The sequence below is a fragment of the Lithobates pipiens genome, unplaced genomic scaffold (genome assembly GCF_037356315.1).
Source record: "Lithobates pipiens isolate NorthernLeopardFrog02 unplaced genomic scaffold, aLitPip1_a1.2 Scaffold_13, whole genome shotgun sequence".
Classification (NCBI taxonomy): Eukaryota; Metazoa; Chordata; class Amphibia; order Anura; family Ranidae; genus Lithobates; species Lithobates pipiens.
This window is the reverse complement of record NW_027507718.1, coordinates 338,819,176-338,832,627: the sequence shown is the minus strand read 5'-3', so window position 1 is coordinate 338,832,627 and position 13,452 is coordinate 338,819,176. Positions and strand designations below refer to the sequence as shown.

The following is a 13,452-nucleotide window of genomic DNA, read 5'->3' as shown; positions in this document are numbered from 1 at the left end:
ACCAATCAACATCCGCCTGGAAGAAAATCACCTGGCTTTTAGGAAAAAACTCAAGACCTTCCTCTTTTAGAAGATGATCAAAGCTCGACACAGCGCCTTGAGGCGATTCAGTTCGCATTGTGTGCTATACAAGTATTTCATTCATTCATTCATATGAATTATTAGTGTTGCAGTCTAATGGCTGGGGGAGAGGAGGCTTCCTGCAGCCCGCATCAAATTGATGGCACTATCCCAGTCTAAGTTCACTTCTTCCAACCTTTTTAATGCTACAGGAACTCTTTAAAAAAAAAAAAAAAAAAAAAATTCAGGTGTCGGGACACCCCTGCTAAGGTTAGCCCATCAGTGGGTGTTAAGAAAATGCTCCTTACATTGGAGCAAAAGTATTGCCATCCTTAAAGTTAACTAAAAAAAAGTTATCCTGCGACAACTGGCTCTGCCAAGTGGCAGTGCATTGTGAACGCATCATTAGATGGGATTTTAATTTACCACCGCTTGAGGGAGCCCTTGGCAACCTCTGGAAGAATCCAAGGGTTTCATGGATCCCTGGTTGAGAATTGGGTGGTATAGGTTATGTCGCATGACAGGAGCTCATGGGCTGTATTTTAATCTAAGGTGAAGTTTATTTGTAAACTTGATGCTTTCTCTGTATATTTTGAATGGTCCAAAATATATTCATTCATGCTGATCTGTTAAGTTACTTTAGGGTCCACTTTGTTTCTTGCATCCTCAAGCCATTTTCTTAGCTCACCCTTCTCTGTTTTAAAGCAAACAATGTGTTTTAGGTGCAGGAAAATCTTCTAAACTGCTCTAGCATTCATACTGCTGTCTAAGTCTATGCTGTAGACTTTGTTAGTAGCTACACATTAAAATTAGTTATTTTTCATATGTTAGTTTTACACTGGAAGTACCATTCTTCTGGACCAAAATCTTCCTTTTATTGATTTTGCTTTTTGTTTTCATCTGCCATAGCCTCCGCATGCAGTAAAGCTCTTGTCGGTGTTAAAGCACATGCCTCAGAAATATGGTCCTGATGCCTTTTTCAACTTCCCTGGAAAGAGTGCTGCAGTAAGTACTACGTTGCGCTGTATTATTAATTTATTTTATTTTTTTTGTTGCAGGTGTGTTTCTCAATTAAAGTATCAAACTTGTTACATACTGCTCTATGTAGCACTTTAATTTAGGCTTTTTTCACATCATGTGTTTCAGGAACGCACGCAAAATTGCTTGTTAACTATTCCTAATTTCCCCACGCATCTTGCATGCGTACTTGCTAGTAGTAAAGGAACTTTACAACAAGCCTTCAATGACCTCCTGTACCTGAGGGCACTGTGGGGCAATTATTTCTCAAAGTTCACAGCAGAGCTCTGAAGTCATTGACATCCTTTTCTCCTCAGTTTCCATCTTCCTAGAGCCCTTTTTCTTTGTATACACATTTACATGTTTAAAGGCTTGAAGGCTGCCTAGTTGCTTCTGGGAGAGGGGAGCTGAACTACTGAGAGAATGACTTGAACAACTGTTGTTTCTACTGTTCTCTTTTGAGCAAATTGCTCTACAGAGATTGCAGCTATGGTGGTCAGAGACTATTTTGAACGTCATCTGTTTTTATTTTTTTATTTTTTTTAAAGGATGTTTAAACATTTCCGTATCCATAGCCATGTTACAGATTTACTTTAAAACTAAGAGAAAATAGTTGACAGTGCTTTTTTTGAATTTCTTGCAGTTTGTTGTAAAATAGATCTTGTAAAATGTAATCTAATCTAAATCTGCATTTTTATGTTTAGGCCATTGCCTTACCTCCAATTGCTAAATGGCCATACCAGAATGGATTCACATTTCACACATGGCTAAGAATGGATCCAATAAACAATATAAACGTTGACACAGCAAAGCCCTATTTGTATTGGTAAGTTTTACATGGGCATACTATTGAATATGCACAGAGTTTAAAAAAGTTGCCATTCAAATCTGCTAATTCTGGGACTTTTAAGGTGCTAGTTCACATATATAATTCTAATAATCTATTCAGTGTATTTTAAAAGTTAATTAGTTTGAAATGCATATACAAGACGAGTCTCATCAAGTTTGTTTTAGTGCCATACATATCACGAGTAAAACAAAATCACCTAATCCGTTTCCCCCCCTTTCTCATTTACCCATCTGTGCGATTGTTAGGTTAGGTGAGGAAGGTAGCCTTCCTCACCTAACAGTTTAAAAGTGTTTCTCTTTTGTTCATTGATGGACACAGCACCTTTAATCTTGACCTTAGGGTTATAGCGCCACCTTCAGGAGAGGACTAGGCAGAAAATGTAAAGGGCAAAACTGCATAGTACAACCCAGGGGGGTGGTCCTACTGGCTATAACCCCTCACTCTGTTTCCAGCAGCTCAGTTTTTTTCTGCCTAGTATAGGAGAAGGACATGGCTCCCTGTGGGGACCAATTGTTCCCTGGAATTTTTTCTTTGCTGCTTTTTGGTTCATGCGATATACAATCAACAGCCGGGCTGGGTGACAGGCTGGATAATATAGATCCTGGTAGTCTCCCCAGCCTGGCCATGGAGCGTGTGCAGACCTTGGCTATGCGCTTGGTCAGCCACAACATGCCCTGTCTGATTCAGGGGTGGCCGGTGAGCTATATGCTCCAGGGCACACATATATGATGACAGCCACCCTGTACTGCTTGGGTGATGGGTCTGTCCGTGGAATGCTTCCAGCAGTCCCTGCAGGAGGGTTAAGTATGGTTCCACCTGTCCCGGCAGGATGGAGCAGTTAAGCATTCCCTGGGAGGTCGACTAGGGGGTCTCTCTATCTCCCTTTCTAATCACCCTGTCCCTTTTCCTCCTCCCCAAGGGACCACTGTGTAACTGGGCAGAGGGGGTGCTGAGCACGTACCTGGCCGGGGATCCTCTGGGGGGCCTCTGGGTCCTGGCAGCGGCCTACCTTGGGTGGTTGGTGGTCCACTCTGTTTTCCTTGTTTTTAGACCATTTTTGGAGTGTCTGTGTGGCCATGTGGCCACCGCGGCCATTTTCTTGTAGCCAGCTGGATGGGGGTGGCGTCCATGTACATATTCAGTTTCCAGGATCCTGCTGTTTTTGCAGCAAGGAGTGGATTAGAAACTTGCATTAAGCACCATTAAGGGGCAGGTATCAGCTTTAGCTGTCTTTTTTTTTTTTTTCAGCGACCTTTGGTGACTCATTCATTGATGAGTACGTTTGTTCAGGGGGTTTGACATGTGGCCCCTCCGGTTCGACCACTGTGGGATTTGAATCTGGCGCTCTTGGTGCTTCAGAAACCACCATTTGAAAACATTTGGGAGATTCCCTTATTGGCACTCTCGTAGAAAGTAGTCTTTCTAGTGGCTATTACATCTGCCAGCAGGGTTTCTGAGTTGGCAGGCTTGTCATGCAAGTCTCCCTACTTGATCCTCCACAAGGATAAGGCGGTGCTGTGTCCGCTGCCTTTTTTTTTTTTTCCAAAGGTTGTTTCAGCTTTTCATCTAAATGAGCATATTGTGCATTTGTCCTTATGTCCTCGGCTGTCACATTCCAAAGAAGTTGCTTTGCATTCTTTGTACGTGGTCCTGGCTCTGCGGGTGTATCTGTCTGCTACAGCTCCTTTCCAGAGGTCGGACTCGCTGTTTGTATCGGTGGCTGGTCCGTAGAAGGGACTGCGGTCTCATCGGCCTCCATTTGTCGTGGATCTGACAGATCGTGGTTCAGGTTTATGCCATAAGCAGGCGGGCGCCCCCCTTTCCTGTCACAGCACATTCAACCAGGGCAATTGGTGCCTCCTGGGCTTTCCGACATCAAGCCTCTGTTTCCCAGGTGTGTAAGGCTGCGACCTGGTCGTCCATTCACACTTTCACTAAATTTTACAAGGTTGATGTGAGCAGATGCTTGCTTCGGCTGCAGGCGGCGTTTAGGGTTGCAACTCCACTGTTGAGGAGTTCTTTTTGTTATGAGTGGAGTTTTTCTTGCTCTTCCCACCCCTCGTTTTTTTTACACTGCTTGGGGATGTCCCTAAGGTCAAGATTAAAGGTGCTGTGTCAGTCAGTCAATAAACAAAAGAGAAAACAGGATTTTTGTACTCACCAAAAAATTTTCTCTGAAATTCATTGATGGACACAGCACCCACCCCTCCTATTTGTACTGCTTTTTGATGAACTGAGTTGCCGGAAGCAGAGTGAGGGGTTATAGCCAGTAGGACTGCCCCCTTGGTGGTACTGTGCAGTTTTGCTGTTTTTGCATGTTCTGCCTAGTCCTCTCCTAAAGGTGGCTCTATAACCTTAAATTCAGATTAAAGGTGCTGTATCCGTCAATTAAAGCGGGAGTCCGCCGGGACTCCGCGTTCTTTTTTTTTTTTTTTTTTTTTTTTTTTTTTTAAAGCCAGCAGCTACAAATACTGCAGCTGCTGACTTTTAAAATAGTGACACTTACCTGTCCAGCGCGCCCGCAATGTCGGCACCCGAAGCCGATCTCTAGATCGTCTCTCGGGTGCTGCCGCCGCCATCTTGGGTATGGGAATCAGGAAATGGAGCCTTTCGGCTTCATTTCCCGGTTCCCTACTGCGCATGCGCGAGTCGCGCTGCGCAATAAGGACGGTCCCCGCTGCCTCTGGGATCTGTGTGTTTCCCAGCAGGCAGCGGGGCACTTGCGGAAAGGGGCGTAATCTACGCCCCTTTCCGCAGAGAGCTATCCCGGAAGTGGGTGCAGATACCTGTACTGTACAGGTATCTGCACCCCCCCTCCCCCCTGAAAGGTGCCAATTGTGGCGCCGGAGGGGGGGGAGGGTTCCGATGAGCGGAAGGTCCACTTTAGGGTGGACCTCTGCTTTAACTTCAGAGAGCAGGATTTTAGGGCAAGTACAAAAATCCTATTTTTTTTTTTTTTCATAGGATCAGTAATGCTTAGCAAGTTATTGTAGGATAAGTTGAGATAGTTTTATGCTTGGCAAACTACTAGAGCTGTACGAGCATTAAAAAATTGTGATCTTTATTCAACTCACAATCTTAATCCAGGGAAAAAAAATAAAGCTGGCAAAGTTTTTAGCAATATTGCTCAGCACTGAGAGAAAAAAAACCTTGTATCATTTTTTGGTTCTTTTAGATTAAAGGGATGAACTTCAGTCTGTAAATAAGGTCAGTTTAACCTTAGTCTCAAGACTCTTCACACTGGGGCAACCTGTCAGGGGACTTGGTCCCCTGACAAGTCGCACCCCATTCAGTGCAACGGAACCATTCTAATCGGAGCGACTCAAGTGGCTCTGACTTCGAAAAAGGTTCCTGCGCTACTTGGGGTTGACTTCTGTTAAAAGAGCTATATATATATGCTCTATCTCCTCTAGCTCTATCTCCTCTAGCTCTATCTCTCTTTTAGGTGGGTGCTAGTAGGTAAAGACAGGTTAAATTACCAGTGCCTTACTGTTCTTTCTGTACAGGCCTGGATGTTTGGGTTAGGGTGGAGTTGTAGGTTAGAGGGGGGTGTGACTACCTGTTCATCACCCTGGACAACTCTCCTTTTTTCTTCTGGAAAGGAGGTGGGTGCAGGGATTGAGGGACAGGCAGTGTGTATGGCCCTAGTCCAATTGTTTTGGCAGATATATACATACACTGGAGGAGATGGGACGGGATTCAATTCAGAAAGGCTGCTAAATATGACCCACAGGAGTGGGGGTGCATAGACCCCAGCGCTGGAAAGCCTGGAGGTTTAGAGACTCCAGAGCTGGAAGGTTCACCATTCAAGAATTATCTACTAACAGGACCGAGTAGACCAGGTTTGCCTGGGAAGAAATGACAGGAGGTGAGAAGGCAGGTGAGGCCCGAGTCAACAGTACCACATGTCATTCAGAGGGACATGATCCAGTTCAAGGGTTCTTTCTACTCGTGCAGCTCAACAAGAGGGGCAACTTATACTGTCCTGCATCACTTGCTGATCACACACAAACATGGACCGCAGCATCAATAATAATTGTTACTGTTTAAACTGTTGAACTGTGTCTGTGATTAATACAGCAGGGGTGCCTCTGCCTTGGGTGTCATGCTTGTGGCTGTCAGTCTTGCTATGCCTCATGGGACTTGAAGTCCTGCAACAGCTGGAGGTCCGCTAATTGCAAGCATTTTATATTGCAATATTTTGCACAGTGGTTTTTCATACCAAAGCATTGATAATTTGCCTACTGAGGAACAGCCTAGCCTTCCCCAAGGTCTAATGAGCTTTTAGATTATGTGTTTGGATTGGTTGTAACCTTTGTGATTACAGTGCTGCAATGCTATAGATATATAGATATATTTGTTTTTTTTCAGCATTTTTACCTTAACACCCCCTTTTTAGTTTCAGAACAAACAAAGGACTTGGTTATTCTGCCCATTTTGTTGGTGGCTGCCTTATCGTCACATCCATTAAGTCAAAGGGAAAAGGCTTCCAGCATTGTGTGAAGTATGACTTCAAGCCACAGAAGGTGTGTAACGAGTTTCTTTATGGTCTGTTTTTGCCTCTTCCAACCTCTTTACTTTTATTAGGTTTACAATTTAATTATTCAATCTCCTTTCAATTACAGACAATGTTTAGTGTAAGGGCTGACCTGATTAGCTAGAAAATGATTGCGTTGTTTGGGTACACCCTTGCGTTATATAATCTTCAGAATTTAAGAAGTTTGGCTTTAGAGTAGTCATAGACAGATACAGCCCTCACTAGAGCTGGTCATGCATAAATCCAACTGGCTGAATTTTTATCCTTCTATGGTCCTTCTCATTCATGAGAAGTCTATCTTTTTATAAACTTCTCATGGACGGACTTGTTATGTGTTGTATTTTAGTTCAATCAGCACTGTAGCAGATAGGCTGCAGCATTGAACAGTGTGTTCTAATAGTGGAGGAGTCCAGCTTACTCCTCTGCTGTCAGAATAAAGTAACAGTGTAGAGCAGGGGTGTCCAAACTACGGCCCTCCAGTTGTTCAGGAACTACAATCCCCATCATGCCTAGTCATGTCTTTGAATGTCAGAGTTTTACAATGCCTCATGGGATGTGTAGTTCTGCAACAGCTGGAGGGCCGTAGTTTGGACACCCCTGGTGTAGAGGATTGAATGTGTGAATGAGGGAATCTGTTCAGTTTTTTTTTCCATTCAGCCGCTGGCCGAACCAAAAAAAAAAACTGAATCCTATATTGCAAGCTTAACCACTTGGGATCCGCGCTATTGCCGAATGACGGCATTAGCGCGGACCTAGATTGCCGGGACTACGTCTATTGACGTCGTCCCGGTTACGAGCGGCCTGCGCGCCCCCTGAGGGGCGCGCGCGGCGCGCTCTGTGATCAGCGAGTCCGTGAGACTCGCCTGATCACCGATCCGTGTAAGGGGTCGATCCCGACCCCTTATCACGTGATCAGCTGTCAGCCAATGACAGCTGATCATGTGATAGAACGGAGCCGGTAATCGGCTAGTATTCCTCCTCGCGCTGACAGCGCGAGGAGAAAAAAAAAAAGCTGATCGCCGGCGGCCGTGTTCGGGACATCAGTCCCGATCACGGCCAGCAATTCAAGCGGACACCTGCCCCCTGCCAGTGCCCACCTGCCACCCGCAGTGCCATCCTGAAATAAAGTAAGTGCCCTCCTGTCAGTGCCACCCAGCAGTGCCCATAGTGCCCACAGTGCCACCCAGCAGTGCCCACAGTGCCACCCACAGTGCCACCCAAAATCTGCCTCAAAGGTGCTGCACCCCAGTGCCGCCCATCAGTGCCCAGCAGTGCCGCCCATCAGTGCCCAGCAGTGCCACCTATCAGAGCCACCTATCAGTGCCACCTATCAGTGCCCATCAGTCCCATCTATCTGTGGTACCTATCAGTGCCCATCCGTGCCACCCATCCGTGCCATCTTATCTGTGCCCATCTTTGCCCATCAGTGCCGCCTTATCTGTGCCCATCGGTGCCGCCTTATCTGTGCCTATTAGTGCCGCCTTAACTATGCCTATCAGTGCCCACCAGTGCAGCCAGTCAGTGCCCACCAATGCAGCCCATCAGTGCCCACCAATGCAGCCTATCAGTGCCGCCTAATCAGCGCACTTCAATGAAGGAGAAAAATGACCCGTTTGCAAAATTTTATAACAAACTATTAAAACATGATTTTTTTTTTTTTTTTATTTTTTTTTGCATCTTTTTTTGTTTGTTTAGCAAAAAATAAAACTCCGAGCTGTAACTAAATACCACCAAAAGAAAGCTCTATTTGTGGGAAAAAAATGATAAAAATTTCATTTGGGTACAGTGTTGTATGCCCGCGCAATTGTCATTCAAAGTTCATCAGCGCTGAAAGCTGAAAATTGGTCTGGGACTGAGGGGGGTTTAAGTGCCCAGTAAGCAAGTGGTTAAAGGATAAGTTCACCTTTTTCAAAAAAAATAAATGCACATCTTTTTGCAGGTAAATGTACATTTTATTTTTTTATTGGGAACCTGTAAAGTATTGCACCTGTGATCGTAGGTGCAATGCAGGGCTTTTGCAGACGTATTGTAAGTGTTCTGCTTGTACTCTGTATGAGCAGGTAATTGCACATTGACATGAAGCACTAATGAATTACTTAGTAGTACCCTGGTAGTTCATCAAGAACTAAAAGACAAAAGCTGCAAAGGCTTGACAGTATGTGTAGTTTCCCATTCACAGAACTCAAATTATGAAAACAGGCGCAGGGAGAAGATCCCCAGCCCGCTGTCATGAGGACACTGTTGAGGAGAGGGGGCAGCAGTAAAATGTTATGTTATACCCTGAATACGGGTTTTTTATGTAATATGTTATAAAAGGTGAACTTCTCATTTAATAGAGGAGATAGATGGGGGATGAGGAATTTATCTATCAAGATGCTCCTTTTTATAGATCACGCAGACCCCAAAATGGCATTGGAGCCTATGAACATTTTTACACATTAAATTATTGTAGAGAAAATGAGCCTTGATTTCTGGCACTAATAGGCTTGTAAGTGGGGCTGCAGCAGGCATCCCCCTGCTTGCATTACAGTGACTTATTATGATGTACCCAGAAAAAAAAAATGGGCATACATGGAAGAAACACCATTCCAAAAGTTAAGAGTCTAATTGCATTTATTGGTGTGCTAAAAGACAGGCTATGCTTTTCGGGGTCAAAGGCCTTCAGGCCTACAACAACAGATATTTAATTGTGACTGATAAAATCATGAGCCTAACAATCATAAAACATCATGGATAACAAACCTGTATATGTTAGGCGCACAATTATATTACATTATTTTGTTTTGTTGTAGGGGTACCCACTGGAGGGGTAGGCTTGTCTGTTGTGAGCAGCCTAACGTGAACCAGTGGGCTCTTCAAATATTTATTTTGCGCTCTCACTACCTTGTATAAACTTATATCAAAGTTCCAGCACCAGAAGGCTTTTTCCTTATATGTAATGACTCATAATGAACACACAAGTTGGGAATCTGTAGTGTGATTTATTATGGCTGTAATGTTTGACCTTTTTTTTTATTTTTTATTTTTTTAGTGGTACATGGTATCAATTGTCCATATCTATAATCGATGGAAAAACAGTGAATTGCGCTGTTATGTGAATGGAGAACTAGCTTCATATGGCGAAATAACATGGTTTGTCAACACAAGTGATGTGAGTATATTGTCTTTAGCAAAAACTTTTATTGCATTGCCAGCTTCCAATGCATTTTAATCCTTTTTTTTTTTTTTTTTTTTTGTCTGTTTTGTTACTTTCCTGATAAGCTGTATATATTACATCAAATCTGACGGCTGCACTCATAAAAATGTTTGTCTTTTGAGGGACACACAAGTCTTAAACTTTTTTTGGGTTATACTGCTGCCTACAGCAGACCTGGATACTGGAAAACTGTAGGCCAGTTCTGGATAATCCTTACTATCGGCATACCTCATTTTGCTAGCATCTTAGGAGATGGTCTTCTTTTTTTTTCTTGGGGGGGGGGGGTTTTCGTGAGAGACTATATTGCAGTTAGGAATGGTCTCTGTGTGGTCATCCTCAGCCTGACTTTGGAAGTACTGCATCCAGAACTCGCTGTACTGTAATCGAGTGCATTGACCACGGCCTCTGGTTTCCTGTCTCAGGGTGGCTCCCTTCTTTATGAAGCAACTCTCTTGCATGCAGGGACTAGAGTTGTTTCTCCCTAAATGTTTTGCATCAACAGAAACTTGCAGCCCAATGGACTAGAATGAGAAGGCATTCCCCTGCTTCTCCTTCCTCCCCCTCCTTCCCTACTGCCTCTTCCCCCTCCCTACTGCCTTTTCCATGATAACATATTAACTTGATGCTTTTTGCCAGTGTCTTCTGTGGGCAGCAATATAACCAGAAAGTTAAGGTGATGCTAAACACATACTGTTTAATTTACATTGTCCCTTCTATTTCTGTATGCGGATAATGGCACTGTAATTTTATTAAAAGGGGGGAAAAAAAATCTAAACTTTTTTTTTTTTTTCCTAATCGATATACATCTGTCGCATGACCCAGATCTTTCCCAGACTGTCTGCAGGGAAACATGAGCAGGAGAAACTTCTAGTCTGCTGCTGGTCACCTGTTCAAGAAAAAGTCTTTAGAATACAGTAAAAATTAAATCTCCAATAAGGTTGATCAGTAAATGAATTTTAATAGTGACTGAGTATGAACAGATTGTAATACAGCATGTATTGATTTTGTTTTTTATGATGTCGGTTAAGCGACACTTTAAAGCTTCTGTGTCCTCAATGGACTTCAGGAAAAGGTTTTTAGGGCGAGTACAAAAATCGCATTTGATTGGAAGATATTGCAAATAATATGGCAACTTTGAGTAATTTTCAGTGGTCATGTACCGTAAATATATTGGTGTAATCAGTAACATTAAAGCTTTTATAAGCTCTGTCATGATTCGTTTTTTCTGCGTCGCATACTTGCTGCTCATGCTGTTTAGAGTTTAAGACCAAACTCTGCATGGGAGCATGTCAGGAGCTACAGAGACTGCTGCTTTTGTGCCGATAGCTATGATTTTTTTTCTGCAGCATACTGCCCAGGCACAGAATTTTGAACTGGTGGTGGAAAATTATTTTTTTTATTTGGTTTGAAAGCCATGTATCTTGAATATTTGGAATTTCAACTATGTGTTGGGGGAGATTTACTAAAAACTGGTGTACTCAGAATCTGGTTAAGCTGTGTTTGGTAATCCATCATCTTCTAACTTCAGCTTGTTCAGTTAAGCTTTGACAATAAAACATGGAAGCTGATTGGTTTCTATGCAGAGCTGCACCAAATTTTGCACTCTGGATTTAGCAAATTTCCCCCATAGTGTCTGGAAACTAGAGTTGGTCTTCAAGGCATGCACAAGCCGAAAAGGCAATCTGATTGGGTTGTGTGCTGACATGGGGCACTATGTAGTTACGTTCTATGCAGCTATTCTGAGAGAAGGTAAAATTTACTTTAGCTATATTTGGAAAGACAGTAGGGGGAATTCTGTGGCTCATGTCACTGCTTTAGGCTCGGATTACAACTGTGTCGGTGCTTTCATTTTGGGAATATTTTACATTAAAGCGCCGTTCTTCCCTAAAGTGGAACTTCTGCTCATCGTAACCCCCCCCCTTTCACAGGGGAGGGGGTTGCAGATACCTGTCTGACAGGTATTTGCACTCACTTCCGGGCATAGACTCCCACAGGAGTCTATGCCTCTTCCTGTCCTGGGGCACTGTCTGCTGGGACACACACTGGTCCCAGAGACAGCGTGGACCATTCCCATTGCACAGCGCTGCTCGCGCATGTGCAGTAGGTAACCGGGAAGTGAAGCCGCAGCGCTTCACTTCCTTATTCCCTCAGAGACTGGCACCGCAGCAGCCGAGAGCTGAGCAATTGCTCGACCTAGGCTGCTGACATCGCTGGACTCCAGGAAAGGTAAGTGTTCATTTATTAAAAGTCAGCAGCTGTAGTAATTGTAGCTGCTGGCTTTTAATTTTTAATTATTTTTTTTTCGTGTGGACTGCCTCTTTTAATTATTCTGCCTTATACAAAGCCTGTTATGCTGGAAAGAAACATCAAGCAAGACATAACTTAAACTGCACTATTTTGTGAGTAGAGCCTTGGAGGTAGGATCAGAAAAAACAGATCAAATCATTGTGGTATGTTTTTTTTTTTTTTTTTTTTATTTATACTTCCACAATTTGCAAAAAGCTCCTTTTGATCTTTTAATATCTTTAGGTTTATTTATAGTAGTGAAATGCCTTGCTTTGTCTTCTCATATGGTTCAAATCCTGGACAATATTTTTCATCTACTCTGGTCTTTTGGTAATCTTCTGTGTTTTTGACCATTCAAATCTGCATGTATGGTCAAATTTTAGCGTTTTTAAGATTTTACTTTGATTCATACATGTCTCTTGCGCTCTCTCTCGCTCTCCTCTCACTCCTAGATGCACATAAGTGGTCATGAATTCTGCATTGTGGGGCATATGATGCTGAACGCATATGGCCTTAAATGCAAGTAAAGCTTGGTACAGTGTCCAGCTGCTGCTTTTTTAAATCTACCTACACTACTGTACACTCGAAGATGCTGGAATTTGATGCTTACAAGCCAAACCTCCCACATGCATATGCCACAAAAATTTACTATTTGGAAGTCTACATTAATTTGGCAAAATCTGAAAAGGAGAAAAACAATTTTGGTATTTAGCTATGCTTATTTGTCTAATTTAGAGTTTAGATGTGAAATAAAACTCGCCTTGTACTTTTTGAATTTGTCCTCCCTTTCTCATGTGTTTTTTTTTTTTTCTTTTTCTGCAGACGTTTGACAAGTGTTTCCTTGGGTCTTCGGAAACGGCTGACGCTAACAGAGTGTTTTGTGGGCAGATGGCTGCTGTATACCTTTTTAGTGAAGCGCTCAATGCTGCTCAAATTTTTGCAATTTATCAGCTGGGCCCCTCATACAAGGTATGTATAGGTAGTAAATATGTCTGTATATCTGTAGATAGCTCTCAAAGCTGTTTTATCCAAAATAGGCAAACCCTTGTATGAATTTAATTATATTTTACACATGCAATATTTAAATATTTTTTAAATTCATTTTTTATTTAGTAGTCTACAGGCCTCTTGTACACAAACAATGTATAGACCAAAAAATAGAAAAGTTTACATCACCACTGGCATATACCCGAGTATAGCCACGTGCAGCCTTTCATGTTTGTCAACAGTTGTACGTAGCACTTTGGCTTTCTGTGTGGGGGAAATACGCTGGAATTTACATTCCACGGGATTAGGTGCCCATGCGTAAAACAGTTTTTTAAGGAAGAAAGGAATTGTGGTCCTTTTTTAAAAAGGCATTGAAAACCATCTTCGATTCTGTGTTTATAACTTTATTAGGCTGTATCACACACCTAAGATTCTAATTGTTATCCATGCCTGGGGATATTTTCATCTGCTGAGAATTGGCTCCATAAAACAATTATGTCCAGCTGTGGGAGTATGCCG

At 42.9% G+C, this 13,452-nt stretch overlaps 1 protein-coding gene across 2 annotated transcripts in view; it reads left to right on the top strand.

Annotated features, from left to right (window-relative positions):
- The window catches only part of LRBA (LPS responsive beige-like anchor protein), a 939,113-nt gene that overhangs the window by 80,522 nt on the left and 845,139 nt on the right, over window positions 1-13,452 (top strand). For both annotated transcript variants that reach the window (XM_077477021.1, XM_077477022.1), the window contains exons 4-8: window positions 970-1,065; window positions 1,782-1,903; window positions 6,327-6,453; window positions 9,496-9,615; window positions 12,769-12,915. In XM_077477021.1, the coding sequence (XP_077333147.1) occupies window positions 970-1,065; window positions 1,782-1,903; window positions 6,327-6,453; window positions 9,496-9,615; window positions 12,769-12,915 (612 nt within the window). The remainder of the gene's footprint in view (window positions 1-969; window positions 1,066-1,781; window positions 1,904-6,326; window positions 6,454-9,495; window positions 9,616-12,768; window positions 12,916-13,452) is intronic.